This window comes from Odocoileus virginianus, chromosome 5, assembly GCF_023699985.2.
Source record: "Odocoileus virginianus isolate 20LAN1187 ecotype Illinois chromosome 5, Ovbor_1.2, whole genome shotgun sequence".
Lineage (NCBI taxonomy): Eukaryota > Metazoa > Chordata > Mammalia > Artiodactyla > Cervidae > Odocoileus > Odocoileus virginianus.
In genome coordinates, this window is record NC_069678.1 from 73,715,967 (window position 1) to 73,743,262 (window position 27,296).

At 56.3% G+C, this 27,296-nt stretch overlaps 1 protein-coding gene across 9 annotated transcripts in view; it reads left to right on the plus strand.

The window, feature by feature from the left end:
• Positions 1–27,296, plus strand: part of LRP8 (LDL receptor related protein 8) — a 77,131-nt gene that overhangs the window by 11,104 nt on the left and 38,731 nt on the right. For all 9 annotated transcript variants that reach the window (XM_070468136.1, XM_070468133.1, XM_020871353.2 and 6 more), the window contains exon 3: positions 24,336–24,458. In XM_070468136.1, coding sequence (XP_070324237.1) covers positions 24,336–24,458 — 123 coding nt within the window. The remainder of the gene's footprint in view (positions 1–24,335; positions 24,459–27,296) is intronic.

A 27,296-nucleotide genomic window follows, 5' to 3' on the forward strand; every position in this document is an offset into this window, starting at 1 on the left:
GGGTCCATTTCCAGAACTTAGCCCTAAGGCTCAGGTTCCTTGAGCTGCACAGGAAGAAAGGCCTTCTTCCTGTGCCTGTGATTGGATTGGATGCTGTGGAGTGATGGAGAAACACGGAGTAGACCACCAGCCGTGTGACCCACCAGCCAGGGTTCCTGGTAAGGGTCTTATGCTCTGAGCTTTAGATCTCTGGTCTCTGAAATGGGGATAATGAGCCTACCTCTCAGAGGTATGCAGGCTGATATAAAGTGTTCTGTCCAGACCTGGCCCTGAAATGAGCACCCCACTTCCCCTCCCAAGCCCATGATCCCCGCACGGGGAACAGCTAAGTAGAGGGGACCATCAGCAGTTTTCCTCCTCCTCCACCAAGGACACAACAAGAGGGCAGCTGCCGAAATAGCAGCAGGAGAGATGTAGGTCAGCTGGCCAGTTGGGAGGACCTGGCTGCCTGGGAGAACAGCAGCTTCTTGGGCTGGGAGGGACTGTAGGAATCATCTCATCCACTGCCATCTGCACTGGGGGCCCCATAGTGGCTGCTTCCTGGGTGGCCTGGGGGAGTTGGTTAAGCAGAGAGAAACAAGGAGACCTGGTTAACCAGCTGGGCCTGGCATAGTTATCTAGGAGGGGGCCTTGGTTCCCCAGTGGGTCCATTTAACATCAGAGAGTTGGAAGCTGATGAGAGGCAAGAAGGGCCCATCGGCCCAGGTTAAGCTGCAGGACTGAATAGCTGGAGGCCCAGGGTGGGCTTTCCTAGTGGCGTGAATCCAGGGATATTCAGGCCAGCGCTCCTCCCGCCCCCTGCCCTTTCTACTTCCTAGACTCTGAGCTGCCATCTGCTGCCCCCGTCACCCTAAGCCGCCTCTCCGCCATGTGGCCCGGTACATGTGCATGTGCATGGGGTGTGCATCTCAGAGAGGGGTGTGCATCTCAGAGAGGGGTGTGCACCAGGAGGGAGGTGACTGTTCCGGACACACAGAGGCGGCAGGGACAAGGTGACGCTTTTCCTCCCACACCGGCCAAGGCCGCCTAGCCCAGCCGAAGCCAAAGCCCCCCACTGGGCTGTTTGTGGTGGGGAATTATTTGTAGCTGGCGAGGTGCCAGCAGTCTCTGTTCCCAGCCTGCCCCCTGCCATGGCAGCCTCTCTCTGTCTCCAAGTCTCAGCCTGCAGCCCACTGTCTGCACCCACCCACCCCACCCCCCACCCCCCAGAGGGCTGAGCTTGATAGAAACGTCATGGCCCGACTCCTGGCCTACCTCAGCTCCACTCCTGTTCCTACCTCACCAACTGGCCATCAGCAGGTTCCTGACCCTCTTGGGTCTCTGATCATTAGAAGTGGGACATCTCCCGGCCACTCTCAGCCCTAAATCTCTGGGATTCTCTTTTCCCCTGAGAACTAGGGAGTTCACAGGAGCTCTGCTATGGCCAGGCCCCAGGTGTGGGGGTCCAAGGAGCTGCCCCTGTTCACTGTGGCCCAGGAGGCCCAGAGTAAGGGGTGTGAAATCCAACCCTTCACACCCCCAACCCAGGGGATGTGGCCTAAACCAAACATGCAAAGCTGGAACCAACTGTTTATTAGCGGAACATGCCTCCACTTGGGAGTTTCTGCCTGTTTATTTTTTTTGCTGAGTCTGACCAGGCCGAATCTTTAATACCTGCAGCCCCAGGCTTTATATCTGCTGCATACATGATGCTCTCCTGTCTCCGTGCTCTCCTTCCCCAACCTGAACAATTGCCTGCTTCTCAGAGGTGAGTGACAGGGACTCGTATGGCCTCCCAGTGTCAGCTGGACTTAGGTTTCCACTGCAGGCCTTCCATGTCCTAGCTGTAGGCCTGGGACAAGTCCCTCAAACCTGAACCTCAGACTCCTGCACTACGTGAAAAAGTGCAAGTGTTAGTCGCTCAGTTGTGTCCGACTATTTGCGACCCCGTGGACTATAGCCCTCCAGGCTCCTCTGTCCATGGAATTCTTCCAGGCAAGAATACTGGAGAGGGTGGACATTCCCTTCTCAGGGGATCTTCCCAACCCAGGGATCAAACCCAGGTGTCCTGCATTGAAGGCAGATTCTTTACCATGTAAGCCACCAGGGAGGCCCATGCATGTGGATAATGAGCAATTCCTGGTTTTGGTATAGTAGCTGAAGCCTCACTGGGCCCTGCAGAACCAGTCGTTTCTTCCTGCACTGGGCACAGGTCTACACCAGGGCCGAGGTCTGATGGCTATGTGGTTTTGCACTGAGTTCTCCCCCTGGGAGCAGAGGCCTGAACCCTTGTCGGTGTTGTCCTGTTGAAAGCCAGTCCCCCCAGGCTTTCAGTGCCACCACACCGGGAGCCAGGGAGCCTCCCCTTGTCACCAACTTACTGAGGGACCTGGGTGAGTCTCTGACTCGTCCTGAGCCTCAGTTTTCCCATCTGTGAGGATTGCATCAGGAGCTTGTGTCACTTTGGACAGCTTTTGGAATTCGGATTCCCTGACCCTCATCCAGGTCTGACTCCAAACCTTTGCTTGCTCTGTGGCCAGGGACTGCTCCTGCATCACCTCCTTCTTGAGTAACCCCACTGTGACGCAGAGAATAGCAGGGCCTCTAACCAGGCTGCCTGGGGGCAAGTCCATACTTCCCCACTTCCTAACTGTGGGGCCCTAGGCAAGTTACTTCACTTGTATCTAAAATGGAGCTAACACCTAACCCTCTAAGTGGCTGGATGATTACGTGAGTTTATTTAAGAAAAGCCCTGAGAGCAGTGCCTGCACATGATTTGCTCGGCTTCTTTTGGCCTCTTCCTCTGAACCTCTGTCTCCCATCTGTCCTTTAGGTGTCCCCTCCCACGCAGGGATGCTCACTTCTGGGTGGAATAGGAAGGGCTAGAGAGCCCCGCCCCCCCAGAAGTCTCCTTTGTCCCTGCTTCTTCCTGGTGGCCCCAGGCCATAACTTACTGTCCTAATTTAATTAGGAAGAGTCCTTCCAGGGACCTCATTAGGAAATGAGCCTAGAGCCTTGGGGACCTCCAGGAGGGGTGGGGTGTAGGAGGAGTTTGTATTGTGTCTGACCCTGTCCAGCCCCTTGACCCTGTGTCCCACATATGCCCAGGAAAATAGGGGAGCCCAGTCCCTTAGACCCGTGACATGGAGCCTGGGCAGCCAGGGCCTCCACCCTGTGCCCCCTGCCCAGCTTTGGCCTCATCTCCCTGGATGAGGATGAGGAAGACTGACCGGGAAGGTTTCCCTTGTTCTGTTCCACCTGCCCCTGATGTCCCCGGCCTGGCACAGAGCAAGCTTTGGTGACTCTGTGTGGGGTGAATGACTTCAGTGAGCTGTGGCTCTTGGGAGTAGCATCTTCGTTTGGCCAAAGCAGGCTTCCACACTCATCCCCAGTGTGGGAATTCCCTCCAGCAACTCCAGGGGCTGGATGTGGGGGTGGGGGAGGTGTCTGCTTGAATACCTTCAGGGACAGGGAGCTAACTCAGCAACCGATAGCTTTTTCTGTCCCTGAACAGTTCTTCCTGTTAGAGAATCTATCTTCCTTTCAACCTCAAATCTGCCTTCTGTGACACGCCTGCCCTGTCCTGGTCTCACCTCTGTTTCTGGGGCCTCTGCTCACAGACTCTGCCCCCTACCTTCACCTCAAGCCTGCTTAGTATCCCTTCTTGGCCTGTGACAGCTGACATGCTATGTAACCTCGAGTAAGGCCCTCTTGGGTCACTATTTCTTGGAGCCTGGTGGGCTGCACACTCAGGTTCTAGAAACACTGGTTGCCTTCTGTAACTGTGACCTCCCTCCCTATGAAAGGGGAGCTGAAGACGGAAGTGCTGTGTCCAGAGGTAACGGTGACACCTACAGACAGCTTGTCCCCTGGTCAGCAAGGCAACAGTGCCCAGATCCTGCGAGAACCTGCGGCCAGGCACTGGAGGGTGGTGCTTGGACCTCTTCTGCCCCCGAGACCAGTCCACAGTGCAGACACCGCCGTGTCTTGGTTAGGAATCTGGGAGTCATTGTAGCCCCTTTCTCCCCTACCACTAATAGCCTCCATGGCCTGATCCTTCCCCCGCTCACGGGCCCAGGCCCTTACTCCCCCTGCGGCCTCCCTGGACCAGGGCAGCAGCCCCAGCCTCGTCTCTGTTCTCTCCCTCCTGTCTGCTCTCTGCTCTGCAGCTGAGTACTCTCAAACTCTCAGAGCACCGTCCTGCCCTCGCTCAGCGCCCTACAGGGAGGTCCACCATTCACAGGACAGTCTGCTGCCTGGCCTTCAGTGCCCTTCAAGACCCAGCACACACCTGGCATCTGTCCAGCCCCGGACCTCACCATCTTCTTGCCCCCCTAAAACCCTCGGCTCTGTGCTCCAGCCCCACCCCCACCCCTGATGTGAGTGTATGTCACAGGGGCATCTTCACACTCTCACGTGCCTGGAAGACCCTTCCTCTGCTTGTCCAGTCCCACTTTGCCTCAGTAGTCTCCACTTCCAGGGAGCCTTCCCACCCTGGCTGGGTCAGGGCCTGCTCTGGGCGCCCCTGTCCCTGTGTTTCCCTCCATCCTTGCCACGTTGTACCGAGATGATCCGATTAAGAGTCTGTGGTTCACAGATTCAGGCTTCAGCAGGATGGGGCAGGGGGCCTGGCCAGGGCCTGCCAAGGAGGGGAAGGGGAGGAGAGTGGGTGGGGACCTCTGGCATAGGCCCAGGTCCCCTCCTCCCAGGCTGTGTTTCTGCTCCTTGTGCTGCATCCTCCTGAGCCACGTGTGAGCCCCGGAGAAGCACCTGGCATGGACTGGAGTCTTTAAGTCTGAGCTTCAGCATTCACTGTAGGCCTGCTCTGTGCCAGGACCTAGAGAGGATCTGCAGATGGAAAAGCAGGCCTTGGTCACTTAACTCAGTATGTGACCTTGGGCAGTCAGCTTCTCTGAACCTCAAGCTTCCTTGGAGGTGAAAGGGGTAGAGGACCCAAGTCTCCTTCCCCTGTTCCCTGGGCACATCTGAGCTGCGGTCGGGGTCACACATGGCCCCACAGGGTCCCAAGATGGCAGTTAGACCAGAACTTCCTTCCCCGCCCCCCATCCTGGGGCCTCTGGGGCCTTGGGCCAAGCTTTGCTGGGATCAAGGGGGACAGGGGTTTTGCTCTCTGTTGGTTGAAAAGGCCCGCCCCCATGTTGGCCAGCGCTTTGGCATTACCAAGAGCCTGCTCCCACGCAGGGTGACCAGCTTGTCCTCGTTTGCTTGGAACCGCCCCAGTTTTAAAACAAAAGCTCATGTCCGATGGGACACTTGGCCTGCCAGCCTGCACTCTGTCAACTGCTGCAACCACTCCCCCAGCTCTGCCGCAGGGCTTCCCTGTTACCTGTGGATTCTGCTGCTAGTTGGGCAGGGCTCACTTTAAATAAAGAACAAAAGCTGATTTCTTCCCCACCTTTCAGCAGAATTCAAGGAGACATAGAGCTCCTTGGAAGGTCTAAAGGAGCCAGGGCTGAGATCCTGGTTGGGGTGCTGGTGTGGACACAGCCAGGACGCCTGACCTTTGATCTGACCCTGCCTCTGATGCAGCTGAGTGACGGCTCTGTCTGAGACTTGGTTTCCCCCAGCCCTGCCCTGCTCAGCTCACATCAATAACATCAATAACATCACATCAGTAAGGTGAGGATCGTTACCTCGACGGCCCTGCCTTTGCGTTCCTGCTACCCTCTATGTTCTTCACGGCATTTTCCTCCTATCCCTTGAGAGGTGGGCTCAGCAGCATTTGCTCTGCCAGTTGTTCAAATGGGGACACTGAGGCCACAGGCCCACAGGATTTCAACTCCTTAACGATCGTGGAGAAGGTCAAGGATGGTAGCCGTGATGTGTGGTGGTTACCAGTAAGTGGGGGTCCCTGGCTGACTGTTCTTCTCCCCACTGCCACTTTGTCAGTGTCTTCGTCAGTCAGAAAAGATGGAGACAGATGCAAGGGAAAGGTAGACACAGGCGCGGGGAGAGGAAGGACGTGGGGTGGGGGGTAGTGCTGGGGCGGCAGGGGGAGGGAGGGGTCCAAGCAGTGCTGCCACTTCCTCTTACGGTTCTCACAGTCTGTCTGCACCGACTCCTGACAGATGGAGGGAAGGGGGAAACTGGTGCCAAGAGGCTGTCACCGCGGGCGGGCAGAGCTGGGGGAGAGTGCTTTGTGGCCAGGGTTTGTATGGGGAGGGGGCAGCAGCTGGTGGTCTGGCTGCTGGGCCTCCTTGGAGCCCGCTCCCCAGGGAACCATGGCTGGGGCCACGGGGGAGTCGTGGGTGCTGTGGGGCGGGAAAGTGGGCGAGGGGTGAGCCCCCACCCCCCGCCTGGGGCCAGCCATGCCCTTGTCCCTGTCCCAGCAGAGACAGCCACCCCTCCCTCCTCCATTCCTGGCTGCCAGCAGGACCTTCCCCCCAAGGATACCTCCTGTCCACCCCTCACTGGGTATTGGGCTGGGTGGGGGCTCTGGGGACCAGCACTGAGCTGTGGTCAAGGTGGACAAGGGCAGGGAGAGTGTGGGCATCAGGAGGACCTTGTGATGATGGGTGGTCTTGAGGGGCTCAGAGCAGGTGGGGCCTGCCCTTACATCTGCAGGGCCAGAGCACATTCATTGAGCCATCCCACGTGGCCCCAAAGCCCACTTCATGCCAAAGGTCCTCTTGCTTTTTCTCCAGCCTCTGATACATGTACAGGACTGGGCAGACCTGGCCTGGGATCGGTTTGGCGCCTTCAGTATCTCTTGCTTTCTTAGATGGTGAATTTCCCCAGAGGGGTTGGGTCTCTTTCTGTCTCTCCCAACTCCCGGTGCCCAATGCAGGGCCCAGCCCTGAGAAGGAGGGGTCCAGTGAATGCTAGTTGAATGAATGAATGGATCTCTTGCTTGCACAAACCTGCTGGGATGGAGGTCTTACTTCCTTATAAGGCAGTTCTTTCTATTTCCAAAAGCAGAGCTTTTTCTGATTCTGTCCTGAGAGGCACCCTGGGTCTCTGGCCTTGTCCTAGGGGCTGTACAGAGCCCCCTGGAGGCACTCTGGGTCCCTGGCCTGTCACAGGGGCCGTACAGAGCCCCCCAGCTGATCCTGCTGCCTGAGAGTGGCCCTGTAGAGACTGGAAAACCCCTGAGCCCACCCCACTCCTTGGTGGTACCTGACTGGGCTGGCATCCACTAACCTCCAAGGGTCAGTAATCATAGCCATCGTTTACTGCGCTGCTGCCACTCGACCTTCCCGTCAGCCCCATAAGATGGCACTGTTTTTATCCCTCATCGTGCAGGGGAGAGAAATGAGGCAGAGATAAGGAGAGGCTTCCCCAAGGTCGTGTGGCTAGTGTCTGAGTCAGGAGGTGGGGGGAGGGCTGCGGGGAGGGGAAGGCTTCCTGGGGCAGGACTTGGGGGTGTATGGGGCTTAGCAGGGCTGAGGAGCCTTATTCCCTGGAGGTAGATCTGACCCCACACCACATGCTGTCCCCTCCCTCCTTCCTACACGGTTCCCAGACACATCCATGACACCCAGACCCCAACTTGGTCATCTCTCAGGTGAGCCCTAGGGACCCGGGGCCCAGAGTCCCTCCTGTCCCCCTTGGGGGTGCCCCAGGGAGGAGCCCCAGGACCTTGACATGGCCTGTCCTGTTTGGTGATCTAAGAAGTGTGCAGGGTGATGGCTGAGAGCCCGAGGTGTCTGGATGGGTAGGTGGGAGCTGGGTCTCCTTCCTGCTGCTCCTTAGAGGTGGTCCTGGTTGGAGCTGTCCTCCACATTAATATTAATAATGGCAATCATTGATGATAAATGATGGTATGCCTGCCCTGTACCAGAGCTGGTGGGTACCCTGGGGGAAAACCAAGAGAAGCAGAAGAGGGGACCAATCCTGAGAGCAGGATATGCACCTTCTATTGCATTTGTCTCCTCCTCATAGCCTGTCATGGCTGGGCCCTCGGGGGGCAGTTTAATAAAGTCCTAGTGGTTGAAAACCGGGTACCTGTGTGGTGGGACACCTACTGGCGGAGGGCACACTTCTCCCCTTCTTCTGTCATCCACAGTGATTCCACCACTGGCCCAGGCCCTGTGCCCACCCCTCATGGCCCCACTGCCTGACTTCACTCCTTGCCTTGGCTCTTTAGATCTTTCCAGAGGTGCTCAGTGAGTGTAGTGAGTGACTGTGGTCCCCTCACTGCCCCCCCATGACTATTTATGTGACCTTGGGCAAATCAGCTCCCCTCAGTGCCTTGGTTTCCTCATCCGTACAATGGGATTATAGTAGTTACCTCCTCAAAGAACTGTTAGGAGAATCAAATGAGATGATGAGCCTAGTGCATGGTAATCACTCAATAGTGTTTCCTCTTCCGCTCATGATGTGAAAGGAGGAGATGCAGATGTCAGAGCCCCTCTGCTCTCCACGCGTGACCTAGGGAATCCTCTGACAGCTCTGAGAGTGGGATTTGTCTTGTTGCTCTGCTGACAGGGATGGTGAGGCACAGAGAGGTGGGGTGACTCACCCAAGGCCCCTCAGCTTGGGAGTGGCAGATCCAAACCCTGGGCTCTCAGGCTCAGAGGCCCATGCAGGCGTCGCTGAGCCAGGCGGAGGGGACGAAGGGCTTAGCCTGAAAGCTCTTTGGAACTGGTGATGCAGAGCCTGCTGGCTTCCTGTGCTGATCTGCAAACCTCCAGCCCCCAGATCCCAAATCCCTCCTAATCCTGGGAAAGAGGCGGCCCCTGGTCACGTCCGTCAGCAGCTCTAAGCACCCTCCCCACGCTTCTCACCTCCCACATGAGCCCAGAAGCGGCAGGCGAAGGCCTGGGCTGCGAGGATGGGGGATTTCCCGACTTGGTTGAAATCTGTCACAACATTAATGTTAATTAAGCCTCGTTAATTCAGCCCTCTGCTTACGCAGAGCTCCTGACAGCAAATTACTCATAAGTGAGGCGGTAAATTTATTGCTGCGTTTTCCCAAACACTCAGCAGCAAAGAACGTGCCCCCAGGAAAGGCAGAGGAAAGGCCTGGAGGGCAAGTGCTGCGTGGTTCCTGCCAGCCTGAACCACCGGGGACCATGGCCCAGAGAACAGCCAGGGTTCACCAGGGAACCTGGTTAGGATGCGCTCTGGTCCAGGCAGAGCTGCCTGGAGATGGAGTGAGCTCCCCCTCACTGGAGGTATGCAAGCGGGAAGGCAGGGAGCACCGCAAATCCCTCTGGGCTGGCCCATCACCTTCCCGCCTCATCCCTCTCGCCCAGCAGACTGCACTGGCTCTGTGCCTCGTTTCCACTGACAGTGCCCTGGAGTCACACAGTAGGGCTTGTAAAGGGCATGTTTGGATCTGGACGTGAGCCCCAGAGCCCACCCTGGTGTCTGTAAACACCTTCCCCTGCAGTGCAGTCTGAACAGGAGCCCAGTGGCCTCTGAAGGGACCAAAGTGCAGGTAGGGCCAGACAACTTGCCAGGGATGCTGCGAGGACTCTCTCCTGGTCCTAGGTTATAGGGTGCTCTTGGAACCAGGGAAGAGGACTTTGAGCCCAGACCCCCTTACTAGGCTAGGTGTCATAGCCCTCCAGTGAGAATGCAGGCTCTCCTGCATTGGGGGCAGTGGAAGCCCCCCCATCGTTCTCCCTAAGATCTCCTTCCTTCCTTTGGTTTCAGACTGGGACCATGCCTGGGACATTTGGAACTAACCCAGACTCTGGGTACATAGAACTTTAAAAAATTAATTAGAGCATTAAATGGTAGCCCTCTGGGAGAATCCCACCATCTGGCTGTCACAGGAGAGGCAGGAAAATCTATGCATATTCGTCTGGAGTGTGTGAGCATCATATGAAGCCACCTGTGCATGTGTGAGTGTGTGGCCCATGTGCTGCGGTGTGTGCACAGGGAGGCATGTGTGTCTGTGTTCAGTGTGGTGCACATCCAAGTGTGCAAGCGGGCAGTGTGCATTTGTGTGCATATGTGCCCATCTGCCTGTGCATGTGCTGTGTGCCTGCACCCGTGGGTCTGCATGTCTGCCTGAGCACGCGCCGGTGCAGTGAGTCAAGCTGGGCTGTGTGCAGAGACGGCTCAGCCTCTCCACCCCTCTTGACAGAGTGATGCTCACAGAAGGGTGGGGGTGGGGGGCCGTGCACAGGTGGGACAGTGGTGGGTTTGGCAAGTGCACAGCTGGTTTGCAGGACTCTGGCTCTCTGGGGCTCAGGAGAGACCAGTGTGAGGCCATGGGTGGAGAATGGCAGGGTGTGCTGGTGGCTAACCATTTAACAATTCTAACAAAAACTTCCTGAGGGCCTACTAGGTACATAGCCTGGGGGTGGGAGTGTGAAAAAAAAAAAATTGAGAGGACCTTGCATCACTATTTCAGGCACTGATATGTTACCTTACAACCAACCATCCTGCAAGTCAGGATTCAGCCTCACAGTTTTAGATGAGGAAAACCGAAGCTCTGAGAGGTCAAGTAACCTGCCTGAGGTCACACAGCCAGTAAGGGGCCATGCCAGGATGTGAGCCCTCGTTCCTTAACTTGCTCCTTGTGGGAGAAGGGCCACAGAGGGCTGCAGACTAGCATCTTCCAAATCTCTATACTGGGAGACAACGTCCACGCGAAGAAAAGGCCGAGGAGGGTGGAATTGTCATGGGCGGTGGGTATGCCCACAGAGCAGGCTCTTTAAGAGGCAGCTTCCCTTTCATCCAAGCTGTGGTGGGACCTATCTGGTGGGGGAACCATGCTGGCTCAGAACCCCTAGGTGATGGCCCCCTGTCTGAGGGCTCTGTGCAGTGGCAGGGGTCTCAGGATGGCAGTGGAACCGAGGTTCTGTTGGGCACCTGCCTCACCCCCACCCTCAGCTCACCTCCCACAGCCACGACTGTCTCCTTCTGCCCAGGTATGGTCGGGGGCCATCACAGAAGTCCTGCTGGGCCCCTGGCTGGAGGCACTGAGCTGTGGCCTATGGCTGTTAACTTTGCCCATGCTGTCTGCCCCTTGACCAGCTGCAGAGAGGTGGGCGGCCTTGGCCAGAACCTGAGGTCCCAGCCCAGCAGGACCAGTACCTGAGATGTGGCACCTTTGAAGGTCTGGCCTCACAGCAGGGCTTGCCAGCACCTAGCTGGGTACTCAGCACCCAAGGGCCCCTGCTTGATTCTTTCAGCTTCCCACAGCAGAGACTTGAGACTTTCCAGTTGGAACAGGGGTCATCAGAAGCTTGACCTCCCAGGGTCCCTCCCAGAACACAGGACTAAGGGTGTACACTGGGCCCTGACTGCACCCAGCTCTCCCTCAAGTGGGCCGAGGACCCCTCTGCCCAGAAAACTTGCCAAGAGGTCCCGTGGCAATATGTGGGCCTGCCTTTTCTCCTTGACTCTGGTGTAGCCATCTCCCAGGAAACGGGGAATTTTCCCTCATTCCCATCATTAGGGTGCCAGGGCAAACAAACAGCCTAATCCAGATGAGCCCTGGACCACAATCACCTTCTCTCTGGGGGTTTTCTCTCTTATTTCCAGCAATTTTGAGGAGGCTGAGTAATTGGTATTCCACACAGGTTAATAGAACTGCTGCCTTTCCGTATTATGCCTTAATTTCCTTTATCGCATAGCAAGTTGGAATTAATAGCCCCTCTCCTTCCTTTTTCCCACCGAAACCCATTACCAGCCTGTCTGCTGGTTAAAGTCATTTTGTGGCAGCTCTTGGCTCCTTGCCACTTCCCTGGGAATCTTTCCGACCAGAGCCAAAGAACAAGGAGGGGTGAAAAATCCATTTGTACAAAGTGGAGATCTCCTGTTGAGAACTTATTTCCCTCCCTGTTCAAGAGGAAGGAACGTGTCCAGCCTCCAGCCGGCACAGCTGACTGAGTCCCCTGTCGCCGAGAGCATTCAAGAGGGCAGAATGGCCATATGTCAGCGGTGGGAACAGAGGATTCCTGCACTGCTCAGGGGAGGGGTTGGGGGAAGGGACAGGCCTTTGCCACTCCTGGTGCCTAAATTAGATGCTGTGATTGGAAGCTTCTAGCGTTCTGTTGTTTGTAAGTTTAAGATTTTCTCTGATTTCAAAGTTGGAAAGAATCTGTGAATCCGAGGTTCTGACTGAGCCACCTGGGCCTAAGTACTTTTAAATTGTGTGTTTTAAGATTCTAATAAGATACTCTCCTGGAACTGGAGATTCTGTTCTGTGACTCTAAGGCTATTTTACGATTCCATGAGCCTCTTAAGCTGCAATTCTGCTCCGTGACTGGGTCTCAGGAGGGAATGTAAGCTTTGCTGAGGCTGCTTTGGAAGTGCCTTTCTGGCCTGAGTTTCTGCATTTATGAAATGCAAGGGTTGGATCAGATGGCTTCCAGGTCCAGCCCTGCAGGTGTGTTCTGCCTGAAGCCCCTTGCCTCCTTCCATGCCTTCTCCACGTAGGCCATCAGTGCTGGCCACCCCACAGCACCTCGGGGGACCCAGGAGTCTTTCCATCTGAGCCACATCCTCGGTCCACTTGCCTGTAGCCCTCTCTCATTCCAGCAGGAAGGCAACTCAGCTCTCCTCCAAAGTCCCAGCAGGAAAGCCACTGGGAGTAATAAGAAGAAATAAACCATATCGTTGACAAGAGCTCCATTGCCCTTGTGGGCTATTGTTGATATTGTTGTTCAGTCACTAAGCCTTGTCTCACTCCTTGTGACCCCATGGACTGCAGCATGCCAGGCTTCCCTGTCCTTCACCATCTCCTGGAGCTTGCTCAAACTCATGTCCATTGTGTCAGTGATGCCATCCAACCATCTCATCCTCTGTCATCCCCTTCTCCTCTTCTCTTCAATGTCTTTTCCAATGAGTTGGCCCTTCACATCAGGTGGCCAAAGTATATACACTTCACTATATCATTTCAACATCTATCATCTCCTGTACATCCTGCCCCTGAAGGGTGTGACTATTGATTGTTAGCCCCATTTTATAGACGAGCAAACTGAGGCTCTGAGAAGTTATCTCACCTGTACAGTCACTTGCTGCCCACACAGCTGCCAGCCACATGCCTGCTGGATTGAACGAGTCACAAGCAGCCCCAGGTGGTCAGTGTGGTGAGGGGGCCCGGGGGCATCTCTCCCTGGAATCTGCTGCTGGGTGGGGTTGCCACCCATGCGCTCACACTTCCCCGCTGAGATGCTGAAAAGCTTCAGAGAATGGACCTCGTTTCCTTCCCAATGCACCAAGAAGCCAGAAAAGAAACCTCCTCCTTCATCTGCTTTTAGAATCTACCTTTTCCTTCTGGATCAAACAAGATTTCTCAGGGCGGGCTGCCTCAGCCCCTACCGCTTCCCCATTGGTGCCAAATCAGCCCTTCTTTGAGGTCCAATTCGAAAGGCTCCTATCTCATCGCCCTTGCCCCCCAAGCATGCCTCACCCACAGAGAGGAGAGGTGCTGGTGAAAGCTTCCCCAAGGCTGAGTTCAGCATCCTTGTTTTCAGCTGGGGCAGCTGAGGCCCAGAGAGGGAGATGACTGCCTGAGGCCACACAGCATCGTCACCACCCTTGATTCCGATCAGGACCATCTAATCTTGTTCTGGGTTAGGACGGGTTATATCTGAATTCTTGTCTCCTCACCCTGGCTGTAATTTCTGAGGGAAGGTCCACCTCTCACCTTTTTCTTTCCTGTTGAGCATTAGGGGATTAGGGGTAAAAGGACCTAGATTCTGGTCCTGCCTTGAGCTCTGTGACCTTAGGACACTCTGTTGCCTTTCAAGGGCTTTTGCTTCCTCATCTCTCAAAGGGAGTGATGCCTCCCTCCCCCGCCTCACAGAGCTGCTATGAAGACCCCTGCTGAAGGGCGGGGAGTGGGGTGGGTGGGGGTCTCAGGTCACGAATCTATTACTCGGCACTACATTCATTCAGGACCCCACTTCTGCCAGATTTCTTTCAGCCTTTGCTGAGTTTCCAGCCAGAGACGCTCCTTGTCCCCAGAACAGCCCCATAGTTCCCCACGGCTGCTCCTCGGTGGCCCCTGCTGCAGGGCCCTTGCCCTCTCTTCATGGAGCATCCACCCTGAGCCACGCAAGTGCTCTGCCATCCTCGCCACCCAGCTGCACACTGCCTCCCCTCTAGATGCGGGTGCTGACTCTGCAGGCTGGCAGCACGCAGCTCTGCCTGCATGCCTGGAGTGCCCTCCTTCTGTCCCTTCCTCTCTCCACCTGGAGGGTGGAGGCCCATGAAGCACATGGAAAGCCTGACCATTTTCTCCTCTGATGAGACTGAGGCATGGGGAAGGCAAGGGGCTTGTAGTGCTAAGGCTGTAAGGCTCAGACCAGTCAGAGGCTCTCCCACCCCTCCCAGCTGGCGCCTGGGTTTGCAGAACTCCCTCCCAATAATCCTGTGAAGGGCTTTCCTGCAGCCAAGGGCCCAAGGGCCCAGCTACAACGGGAGAGGAAGGTCGCCGCTCCCTGAGGCCGGCTGCACAGTCTGGCTGGGCCTTGGGATGACTCACTGAGCCGCTCCGGTCGGGTGGAGCCTCCCAGGCCTCCAGCCTGTCAACAGGATGAGTGCTGTCTGGCTGGGCTGCAGAGCTTCACCTTGGCACTGATGGCCAGGGTGGGCACAGCCTGGAAGGCTGGCTGAGAGCACTGTCCCGGTAGGTCTGGCCTGCCAAAAACATGGCAGCAAAGGAAGCAGCCTGTGGAGACGAGCTGGCTAATGTTCTACCCTTGGTGCTCTGGGCCCCAGGCTGGAGTTCCACTCCTTTGGGTGGGCCTTGTTGGAGGTAGAGGGTGTCATCAGACACCATCAAGGGCTGATGCTTGAGCTGGCCTTGAGGAGTGGATGGGGGTGGGGGGAGTCTGCCAGGTGGAGATGAGGAAGCGCCTCCTGCAGGTGGAGCTACACAACTATAGACATCAGGTGGGCAAGCCCAGGTTTGTAATTGACCATTGGGTGGGTGTGGGGCAGTGGTAGCCAGGGGTGGGCGAGAGCAGTTAGCGGAGCAGCTTGAAGTGTCCCTGAGCACCTGCTAAGACCCTCGGTCAGGTTCTAGGGGAGATGGGAACCCAAAAGGGCCAGGAAAGGTGGCTTTCTGATGATGGAGGGGCCTTCAACAAGTCAGTGACTACTGGCTATGGATCTCCAGCCCCCACCTGGAGCCAGGGAGGCAGATTGGGAGGGCCTGGGGACCAAGCCATGGATCCCCTCCTTTGCCAGCCTCACCCTGGACCTGGTGATAGTGGTACCATACCTTAAAAAAGAAAGATGGAAGCTAGAGATCATCTCATCTAATCCAGTCCTGTCATGGAGAAAGAGAGCCAGGCAGAGAAGGCAGAGGACTTACACAAGGTCACACACTGGAGCCAGGCCCCCAGGCCAGGGGTTGGAGACAGCCTACTGCTAACCCCATCCACAGTAAAATGGTTTTAACTTCTTTCTAGATAAAAGTCAGCAGCCATCCAGGCACAGGCCTCAACTACTTCGCAGAGCAGTGTCCTAACCTTCAGGCCTCCTACGGGGCACCCAGTAGGCAGAGGCTTCCTGGATTGCCAGCAAGGGGCTGAGGGTGGCAGAGAGCTCGTACCAACCTCCTGGGTGAGAAACTCACGGCCAACACAGAAGGGACGCCCTAGAGAGGCCGCAGCCCACCCAATCCCGGGAGATGGATTTCCCGATAACAGGGCGTTCTTACCCCTTTATCACTAGGATAGCCCAGCGGTGCGTGTGTGCTCAGTCTTGTCTAACTCTTGGTGATCCCATGGACCACAGCCCGTCAGGCTCCTCTGCCCGTGAGGTTTTCCAGGCAAGAATACTGGCGCGTGTTGCTGTGTCCGCAGGGGATCTTCTGGACCCAGGGAGTGAACCTGCGTCCCCTGCATTACAGGCAGATTCTTAACTGCTGAACCATCTGGGAAGCCGATAACCCAGCGAGACTCCTCTCAAAATGCTTCTCCTACCACCTAACTGGGAAAGCGTTTCATTTTCCACTCAGGAAGGGCTGTTTCCCAGCAGCTGCCTCGTGGGCAGAGGGTGCCTGTGGGTATGGGGCGGGGCAGCGTTGAGGAGACAGGTGGTGGTCATCACTCCATCATTCACTTCCTTGTGCCACCTGGTGACCTCTGAATAGGATCAGCTGGCCTCCTTTTTCCTGCGTGCATGCTAAATCGCTTCAGTCATGTCCAACTCTTTGTGACCTTATAGACTAGGGCCCGCCAGGCTCCTCTGTCCATGGGATTCTCCCGGCAAGAATACTGGAGTGGATTGCCATGCTCTCCTCCAGGGGATCTTCCTGACCCAGGGACTGAACCCGTCTTTCTTACGTCTCCTGCACTAGCAGGGGGGTTCTTTGCCACTAGTGCCACCTGGGAAGTCCCACCTGGTTCCCACTCCCTTAGCAAACCCGACACAGGCTGCTGACTGAGGTGCCATCTGCCCCGGTGACTTCTCAGGCCCCTCTGGCCTGGCCTCCTCGCCCTCTGCTGCAGAGCTCTGTCTACGGAGCCTCGGGCTTCCTCGTCCAAGTCAGTGGGGTGGAAGCCACAGAGCCCAGAGAGGCCGCCGGTATCACCCAGCTTGTTGGTGGCAGAGCTCCCTGCAATGAGACCCAGAGCCTTTCCCTCAGCTGTGGAAGAGGAGGCAGAAGAGCTGTCCCTCTCCTGTAGGGGCTGGTGATGGAGAACAGGGCCTGGAAGGTGGGATCCTTGGCAGGCTCTGAGGTCTGCCCGTGGGAGGCAGAGCCATGACTGATGGGGTTAGACGGGACGGTCCCCAGGTCAGAGGAGGCTGGGTCCCCACTGGGGCTAGCCACGTGCTCTCAGCTGAGTGGAGGGACAGTGTGTGGGTGGGAACCAGGCAGGGCCCTGGCTGGAGGTCAAGGAGGGTTTCCTGACCACGCCTTCTGCTTTCTGATGGCGTCCACTCTGAGGATAGAGCAAGTTTCCTTCTAGCTGTTTCCTCGGGACCTCAAATCCAAGTGTCAAGGGGGTGTCCCAGACCCAGGGCGAGCAGTCCTGAGCCTGGAAGTTGGGCAGGGAGTGGCTATCCCCACTGTGCTACCAGCTCCTCTGAGCAGCACCGCTTTTGTGGTGCTTCGTCCTGTGCAGACACCTGCCAGGGACCCCTGCTGATCCCATCCACGCTCCCCACACCCAAGCCCCCCTCCCCCTCATAGCTGTCACCGGCTCAATACCCTGCGTCCACAAATCACCGTGACAGGAAGACCCCTTTGTCGTCTGTCCCTTGGAGACACACATCTTCCCTGTGGCGACAGGGAGTCCCACATACCCCAGTGATGGCTTGGACCTCCCTTGGTGACAGCGGGGCCGGGGTGGGGCAGCGTTGGAGAGCAGCTGGGATGTGCTGGGGCCAGAAGAGGGACAGAAGAGGGACTTGGCTCCCGGAAGCCCCAGGGGGATCCCCTGGAGCAGCGCCGGGGCGCGCAGCTCACTTGTGTCAGACCCAGACTGTCAGCGGGAGGGGTCCTCACAGATCTGCTCACCCGAGGAAGCTGAGGCCGAGTGGGAAGGGATCGCACGGTCTGTCAGGGGGGTGGGGCCGCGGGTACTCTTTGGGCACCTGCTTGGCGTCAGATCCTGTGTGAGCGGGACACTGAGATGAAGGAAGTGCTGGCAGGCGCTGGCGTGTGGGGCCAGGGGGACACCCCGCTGAGGACATTGTCCAATTGGGAACAAAGAGCCCTCCCCAAAGAGTGGTCCTCCCACACTCCCCGCTTTGCTCTTTCATCTTCTCTCTCAGACCCTTCACATGCCCACCCCTCCCTGCCCCCCGCCCCCAGCATCTGCCGCTGTGTTTCCTCTGTCTCCCCAGGTGGGATGAGAGGGTGGAGGAGAAGCGGACTCAGATGTCACCTGCTGATGGATGGTGGTGGCCTGAGCCCCGGAGCCCGCTGGGCAGCACAAAGCCGCGAGCTGAGCCCCTCCCCCCGAGCTCCGTGGGTGTCGGGACACTGTGGGAACGGCCTGCCTCTCTGGCAGCACCGGAGCCTTGGGTCTGACTGTCAGCGTGGACTCAGAGACAGCCCCTCACAGGACAGGGTTGGGGGGCATTCACAGCTTGTCGGCATTATGTGATTCGTGCAGGGCCATCTTGGAGTCCCGTCATGAGGCTGAGGTGTGTGGATCAGGGTGGCACAGTCTTAGAACCTTGGGTTCTTAGAGAGTGAGCACCTTGAACCCGCAGAAGCTGTTCTAAATGTTATATTAGACTCATGGGACCTCCCCCTCCCCCCACCCCTGACTCACGGGATCTTTAAACTGAGGGTTCTTAGCAACATCATGTGTCCGGGATGGGATCAGGGCTGGGTTTGAACCCAGTGCTGGGGGAGCTATGAGCCCAGGGTGTTATGGCCCCACCAGGGCTGCTAAGGGAGGGACAGGGCAAAGGCTGATGTGGACCCCTCTCGGCCTGCTTTCAGTAGCGCAGATCCATTTTCCTCTATTTTACATGCTGGGGTTTCACTTAGACAAAGCATTCCTCTGCTTGAAAACAAAGTTTTCCAGGCCTGCGCTGTGCCGCGGCTCTGAGCCACAACCTGCCGCAGCCTTAGAGGGTGGCTCTGGCCGGCGGGTGAGTGGGCAGGCAGACTGGGCCTCCAGGGAGGGGGTGCAGGTTGCTCTGGGCCACCGTCTCCTCCCCCTCTCACTCCTGCTGTGTTGTTGCTGCAGCCAGAGAACACTCCGGGTCTGTCGTCCTGTTGACTGGGGTGACAGTTTAATAGTAGCTTCCTGGGCTGTCATTTAAATCTGCCTGCCAGGTTAGTAGGCCAGGGGCGGGCTGGCACGCCCCCTGCCCCCACCCCGGATCTTCCTTCAGCTGGCAGTGGTCGTCTTGGCAACGCCGGGGCCTGGCGAGCTCTGCAGAAGGGTAACTGTGGGGGGAGCGGCTCTTTCATCTGCCCGACCCGGGTCCCAGTGGCCCAGCTGCCTTCAGGCTGGGCTGCAGGGCCAGAGCCAGGACACTCAGGGCTGGTCCAGGCCTGGGAGAGGAAATGGGAACAGATGAGTCCCCTCTGTGCTCAAGTCTCTAAGGTGGGGGTTTACATCTTTGCTCCTCCAGACTCTCAGCTGCCCCGGGAGGGAAGGGACCTGCCCCAAGTGGCTCAGCAACAGTGCTCAGTTGGAATCATCTTATTTGTGGGTCTCTGCTCTGCCATCAAAAAAACGTTCCCTGAGGCCCGCGACCTGTCTGCAGAAACCTGAGGACTAACACAGCCCTTGTCTCTCTCATCGCCCTGTCCTGTGTGGTCTGGTATCAGTGCCCTCCAGCCCCCAGCCATCCTGGGCTCACCTCTACACATGTCCCTGCTCTTAGGACTGAAACTCTCAGCTTCACTCAGGGCCAAATGCTCTAGGAATGGCTTTTTGTGCTTTTCATGGCTTGGTGGAGGTGGCCTAGAGACACAAGATTGGGTACCAGCCTCTGCTGTGTGACCAGTCACACAGGCCAGTCCTTCCCCTCTCTGGACCTCATCTGATCTATAGGATGCAGGGCTAGTACTACAGCAGTGTTTCATCAAGTGTGGCTCATTGCACTGGTTTTTCTTGGGAAATTAGTAGACATGGCATCCAACAAAGATGGTCTTTGGCTTAACAAATTTGGGAAGTACTGCAGGAAACAAAATCAATCTGATATCTTTCCTGTAGGCCTCTCAAGGCCCTTGGTGAGCCAGTGGGCATCAAGAATCTCCCGAAGGGAAAAGAATAAAGCTTATGCCAAGCATCTGAATGGATGGTCCCCCAGCTGTCTGTCGGGGTCCCTCCTCTCTCCTCCCCTGCTAGGGCCTGATGGTCCATGTACCCCCACCCCCACCCCCAAGTCCTGAAGGAGACCCTGGTAGCTTGGCGCTGTGGGTTTTGTTGGCTGTCCTGTGATTAGCAGGGGTGGGGGGGAGTCCCTGGATAAGCTCAGGGAAAGCCAGGCCCCTGCACAGGGCCTCTGAGGGGCAGGCTGGTGCCAGGCAGGGTGAGTTGGCCCGTGGCCTAGTAGAGCTGCCAGGCCCCTTGCCACTTGCCTCCTCAAGTGTCGAATGAACCCCGAATGGCCACTCCGCTGGCTCCTCCATACCCCATGCTGTTATCCCTCTCCTTGAATGCCCTTCTCCTCTCTCCTTACTCCCACAGCTTGGCTGACCTCTCTTCCTTGAACACGGTCCCCTCCTCCAGGAAGCCTTCCCTGACCCCTGGGATGGTTGGGTAGCCCTCCCCTGACTTCCTGGCCACGCAGTGTTCCGAGGAGACAGAATACCTGGGCTCAGGTGCACATGTGCTGTGCCTTTGATCTGCTGCCTCACCCTGGGCTTGGCTTTTGCTTCTAGAATGGGAGAGCTGCAGAGGGGACTTCAAGGCCCTGGGCTCTGACAGGAGGTAGCACTGTGATTGCCAAGATGAAGCCACGCCGAGCAGCTCTGCCCAGCACACTGACTAATCTTTGTTTTGAAGCCCCCTGTCTGCACTGGGGCTGCGGGATGAGTGTGGGTGGGGAATAACAGCATGAAGGATGCACATTGTCTTGGGGAAGGGGCGGAGGAGCTGGGAGGTGCTGAGTGATCATAACAATTTCACAAGATCATAGGCTCTGGGCACAGAGAAGGGCTGAAGATGCAGTCAGCACCACACCTCCATACCAGATGAGGAGGTGGATGAGCCAGTGTCACACACACAGCAGCTGAGGCTGCTGACTTCACACATCGCAGACTCGCACCTTTCTGCTTTTCATGAAGTCTGGACACCATCTAACATAGCCCGACTGCTTCTCACAGCAACCCTGCGTGGTAAAGCAGGGATATGACCCCTGAATGTAGACGGAAAAAGTGAGACTCAGAGAAGCTGTGTAACTTGCAAAAGGTCACACAGCCCACAGTGGCAGAACAGAGTTCTATCAACCGTGAGCAGCCTGACACTTTCCTTGGTCTGCATTCTTGTTATAAATAGCGGCTCTCACTTCCTTTGTCCTGGATTTCCCATTCTCTCCCACTCTGCCCTGGGGTTGGCCCCTCCCCACTGCCCTTTGGAATCCCGAGTCCTTTGTGGCAGGCCATCTGTTGCCATGGCACCAGATTATGATGTCGCAGACCCTGGATGACTGCGTACCATTCCTGGGCCGTTGGAGTACAGAGATTCACAGAGGTGGGCATTGTCCAAGGGGCAACTGGCACGGAGGGACATAAATCCCTGGAAATAGAGAACCACAGCCCCGAGCCCAGCTTGGGAATCACCCTGGGAGCTGGAGCCAAGGCTGCCAAGGCCAGGAGAGTTGGGGTTGGCCTGGCTTGCTCTGACAGCCTCACAAGACTGCCGAGCCCTCCTCTCTTGGCAGGGCTGATGTAGCCTCTCTACACTGATCTGCCCGACACTGGGATGCTTGCCGCCCTTGTGTCAGTGCTTCCCGGGGGAGCCACCCTCGCCACTTGCCCAGAGAGGGAAGGAGCTTGCCCAGCATCACCCAGAGAGGAGGTGGCCATGCCAGGATTTAGACAGCTCTGCTTCCAAATCCTTCCACATGGTTATACTTCAGACAGGGCCTGCCCAGGTAGTTTAGTCTAGTCGCCTGCATTGATTATGCTGCCTCAGTTTCCCCAGGGTGGTTCCTTAGCCAAGCACAAGTCGTTGAGGCCCAGGTTTACTCTACTGCACATTTCTGGGCACGTGCCAGGGGAGCTCTTCAATGTAGGCGCCTCTGGTCTGTGATTGATCTTCCACATTGCCTTGTCCTGCAGCCCATGGGATCTAGTCCCACTGCATTTGCCTCTCTGGGGTCCTCATTCTTAGCCTGATAATACCATGGTGGCTAAGGGACTTAGCACAAAGAGCCCAGCTTTGGCAGCTGCCACAAGTGAAATTGAAATCCCACTTCTGCCACCTACCCCATTAACCTCTTTGAGCCTCAATTTCCTCTTCTGTAAAATGGAATTAACAACAGCTGTCAGGATAGCTGTAAGTCATCATTGGGATATTGAGTGAAAGGTGCCAGAGCAGAGCCAGGGTGGAAAATGTTCAAACTGGTCATGACAGTGAATGAATCTGTTCCCTAAAACACCGCCGTAGGACATGCACCCTGAATCTGCCATTTCCTGCCCTCAGGACTGTGATGGTTCCTGTGGCTGCTCTGGCCTCCTTGCTTGGGGCCCGCCAGGACTTCACACACTGTGGGAGGCCAAGCTCACTCTCAGAATGCCAGGGAGGAGAGGACCTTGGTGAGCATCTGGCTGGCCCAGGCCCAGCGATGGAGCCCCTCCATCACCTTCTCGGTCAGCCTGGCCCCTTCTCTCCTGGGGTTTGCTGGTTTGTGCACTTGCACTCACAGGCCGGGCCGATTCCCAATCCGTGTGCTCAGGGCACAGATACACGCTCACCGAGCACCGAGTTGGAGCTTCCATGGTCTTTCCCATTTACTCCGGGGCTTTTGTTCCATATCTGACGCCACTGGGCATTTTTTTGGAGAGCCCTGGTGCGGAAGAATGTTGTCTGACAGTGAGGTCAAACTGTGGCTTCTGCTACCCCCGAGCTGTGACTTTGGGTGTGTAACTTAACACCCTGGACTGAATTTCCCCACGTGTCAAGTGAGGGCCACAGCAGGCCTTTAGTCGTGGGGTTTCCTGGTAAAGTGTGAAGCACAGAGCCTGGCACACAGGATGCACTTGGAGAATGTTAGAACAGGAAAAAGAAAGCATGGGAATAGATGTCTCTTTTTTGGTTGCAGAGCTTCCTGTGAAGGGAGCACTCTGGAAATGTTCAGGTGCCATGGCTCATAACTACTTACTCTGGTGTGTCATAGGCTGTGATTTGCCAAAAGGCAGTGACTCAATGGATATGTCTGAGCAAATTCTGGGAGAAAGGGGAGGACAGGGAAGCTCGCTGTGCTGCAGTTCATGGGTCACAAAGAGCCAGACACGACTTAGTGACTGATCAACAACACTGGTATCTGTTACCCACGTCAACCCCTCATTGCAGGGCTCAGGGAGGGTTTTTCAGGGTCCTGGACTGGGAGGCAAGTGAGCTGGTTCTGATCGCGGTGTTGTGTTTCCCTGGGCCAGCCCTTTTCTGTGTCTAGGCCTCAGGCCCCCATCTGTAGGTAGACTCTGATTCCTCTGGTTTCTTCCCACCCTGCAAAGGCAGAGATGTTCTTCTAAGGAAAGTGTGAAAGCTCAGCCTAGAATGCAGATGCACTGCAAAGATTTCATTGAAAAGGAAGGCAGAAATGGAATGGATTCAGGAGCCCTAGTGTCTGTCCTCAAATCCTTGTCGGGCTGCTCAGGGAGAGGGAGCAGTCATGTGGCTTCAGAGGAGGCCAGAGGGCCTGTGGGAGGATTTATATAACCCAAGGCTGGTCACTGGGAAGGTGCTTCCTGGGAAGAACTGGAGCCTGGCCTGGCTGGAGGTGTGGGAGCAGCGGCTATGTTTCCCTTGGGTTTAATGGCCTCCACTGAAATCTACCCTGAGTTGGGTCCTGTGTCGAATCTAATGTAATATCCACACTGGAGGAGCATCGGGCCAGTGGAGGGACAGGAAGAAAAGCAAACCATGTTGGTCCCTGAGTTGGTCTCAGTTCTGCTCCCAGCTGTGAGAGCCCAGCCTGTTATATATATCCCTCGTGAGGGTGTAGAACACCCCACTTCCTTTGCTTCTAATTAAGACTTGAACCATAAAAACAGCAATAGCTGCTGCTTACCGAGCATCTGCTGTGTACCAGGGTCTCTGTTGCCTGCTCTTCATACATTATAACTTCTTGCTACTTCTTCTTGGAGCCCTTTGTTTCTTTCTCCCCATTACATAGATAAGAAAACAGAGGCTCAGAGGCCAGTAACATCCCCAAGGTCACACAGATAGAAAGAGGCAGAGCTGGGATTCCAGCCCGCAGTGTGGAGGCCTCCCCTCCGGGCTGTAAAGGCCTTCAGGACAGAGACTGATTTAGACGTCTAGAGTCTCTTTCCCTCACTCTGAACAAAACGCACCTCATTAATCTTGCCACGAGGTGATCATTTACTTTTGTGATTTATTATCATAAATAATAAGCTCCCTGGTGCTTGCAGAAGAGGCCTTGACTTTAGTCTGGCCAGGGGGAGGAGGAGAGGCAGGTAAAAGAACTGTGAACTGGCTGAAGGGGCTAAGGCAACTACTGTATGTGATCAGGGAAGGCTTCCTAGAGGCTGTGACAGTGGAACTGGACTTGGGGGGAAGAGACAGGTGTGATGGGAAGAGGCATTCCCTTGGTGGTTGGATGCTGTCACCCTTGTTGAACCTGGAGAGCAGGGCCAGGGACTGCCTGTCTCCTCCCGGTGTGGAATGAATGTCTTTCTCTCCTGGAGCCGTGGGAGGTCACGTGGTCCAGCTTGTGGACGGAGGACATTCTGGTCGCCCTGCAGCCACCTGACTGTATGTTCTGGAAAAGCTTCCTGTGCCTACCAGGCCCCTCATGCTCTTCTCCTTGCCCCACAGCCAAGAAGACCTGTGCAGACAGCGACTTCACCTGTAATGACGGCCACTGCATCCGAGAGCGGTGGAAGTGTGATGGCGAGGAGGACTGTTCAGACGGCTCTGACGAGTCGGAGGCCACGTGCAGTGAGTCCTGCCCCTGGGCTGGGGGTGAGGCCTGGCTCTGGGCCTCAGTTTCCTTGTTAGGTCTTCCTGGTGGGGAAGCTGGAGGCTCAGGTGAGGTGATCTGTCTCCCACAGCCCCGTACGTACTTTGCGCTGAGCACTCATGAGCTCCGGTGCTTCTAGTTGCTGGTGTCTGGTGACCTGTGTCTGGGCTTTCTTCCCAGCCCTCTGGCAGGTTGGGCCCTGCTCCGAGAGTTCCAGGAGCTAAAAGCAGCCCCTTTGAACCCTGATGGTGAGAAGTAGCCAGCACACATGCTCCAGGCCTGCCCTTAGTCTCCCCCGCTAGTTTTTTTTTGAGGATTCTAATCATAATTCTAATAATACTAATGGCAGTTGGTACTCATCTAGCATTCACTATATGCAAAATGCTATCTGTGCTTTCATTCATCCTATTCCCATAGTGGCCTCCTGAGATGAGTACTGTCACATTTTGACTTTTGCAGAGGTAGAAGTTGAGGCTCAGAGAGATTGAGTGACTTGCCCAAGGCCACCCAGCTGGGGTCTTCAAGGCCCTAGCTCTGTCCTCAGCCTGTGCAGACTGAGCCTAGGAGCCTGGCCCAGATGGCAACAGGCAACAGGGGCAAGATGAAGGCCGACGCCAAGCCCCAGGCCCGCCTCCCGCACTCAGCCTTTGTCTCCCTGTGATTTCTTTTCCAGGCCCTAATCCTCAAAGCAAACGTACACTGGGCAGGTCATTCCGTGACATTTGTTAAATTAAAAAGGAGATGAGAAGGGGGCGGGGAAGGACCCGGTAGTCCCAGAGGCAGAGCTTCAGCAGAATGAGCCTGAGACAAAAGGCCAGGAGAGGGCCAGCACGTGGAGGACGGTAGAGCTGGTGGGGGCCTGCTAGTCGCAGTCCCTGGATCTTCCTTAGGGGTCACAGTCACCCCAGAGGCAGAGGTGGGGACAATGGAGGCCAGGGTCCTATCTAGGGCTGTGGCTGGTGATAACTGGGTTTCCTTGTCTCCTAGCAACAGAGCTCCCAGTCTCCGCATGAGAAACAGGGAACGGGAGAGAGAAAGGGAGAGCAGGAGCCACCCCCGCCTAAGACAAGGGACTCCCTCGTTTCCTTGCACAGCTGCCTCGCCTTCCAGCCACACCACACCACAGCCTACAGCCTACACAGCCACCAGCAGCCCCTACACCCCATGCAGTCCTGGAGGTGCTGGACGATGGGGGAGGGCCGCCCAGCGCTTTGTCCTGAGCTTCCGGAGAACAAAGCCCAGCCACGCCCACTTGTGACTCCTCCTCAGGGCCAGCTTGGGCGAGGGGTGGATCTGTTTAGAGAGAAAGAAACTGAGGCTGGGACAGGTTCGGCCACTTGCCCAAGGCGGCCCAGCTAACATAGGGCAGAGCCGTGTACAGCCTGGAGTGTGTGTTTGGGGAGGGGGGCTGTGACCGCCTTGGCAGTCAGCCAGCTCGGCCATGCAGACCCCATGCCTGCAGTTGCCCTGGACACTGGAGATGGAGGGGAGGGGAGCGTCATCACAGTCATTACTGGGGTCTGTCATGCTGCCTAAGAACTATGCTCCCGCTCCTCCCCACATCTCTGTCTCTTTGCAGTGGTGCTCCTTTCCATCTCCCTCCTGCCCAGCCCTGCACTTGGGCTGCCTCCCTTCTCTGCCTGTCCCCTCCTCCCCTTCCCCCTTGCCCTCTTTCTTCATCCTGCCTGTATTTCTCTCTGTCTTCCCACCTCTTGCCCCTCTCAGCACTTGCTCAAGCCTTCCCATCTTCTGGGCTGTGCTGGGCTGGGGGGGGGGGGGGGGTGGTCTCTGGCCTCACACCTCCTGCCTCCCCAGGCCTGCTTTGGGCTCAGCTGTAAAGCACAGTTATCTGGCAGTTGAGTAACTGGAAGCCTAGAGATGCTGAGGGCCCTGCTTCTAAGACACACAGGTTGCTCGTGGCTGGTCTGCCTTCCCTGACAAAAGGCAGGCTCTGAAGTCTCTCTGGGGCTTGACAGAGCTCTGTTTGGGAGCTGCCGCCAGGGGAGTCGCAGCCCAGCTCTCTTTTCTGCATCCTGGGAGTCAGGGGGCTCTCCCATGATTCAGTGTGAGTCCTGCATACTTTCCCGCCCCCTCTGAGTTCTAGTCTCTAACATTCCAGAATTCCAGAGACCATGATTCTAAGACTCCTGGACTCATAAGAGTCTGAGGCCCTTTTCTGCCTTGCCTGTACCCAGTTGGGCACAAGGCCAGGATCCCACTTTCTGTGCAGTTACATTTGTCACAGGTGGGCAAGGCCTGTGTGTGGGGAGGGCTGCCTGGAGGAGGTCAGCCAGTGTAGGACCTTGAGGGCCAGGCAGAATTGGGGGCAGCAGGACCTGGTAACAGGCCTGCTCACAACCTCCTGACCAAGTGAGAACCCAGCAGCCAATTCACTGCCCATTTGATTGGCGTTGTCATAGCAACCTCCACAGCCTACCAGGTTCCTGGGGACTGTGCCAGCTTCCAGGATAGAGCCCCCTCCCCACCTGCAAAGAAAGATTATAGGCAGTAGTCAAGTGTAGTGGGTTTGATGTCTGGTATACTCGGGTTCAAGTCCTTTAACCTGTGAGACCACAGGCAATTTGCCAATCTCCCTGAGCCTTAGTTCATTCATCTGCAAAATAGGGGAATGGTACCTATCTTACAGGGGTGGTGAGGACCAAGTGAAAAAAATGCACTCACAGCGGTGATGATGGAGTAAATGGCAGTGTGATTTTTATCATTATGTTTTGACGTTAGGCCCTCTCCCCAATTTAAAATCTTAGAAGTCTAAGTAAAGACGCTTTGTGTGGAGTAGGGAGGGATTTGGGAGCAGG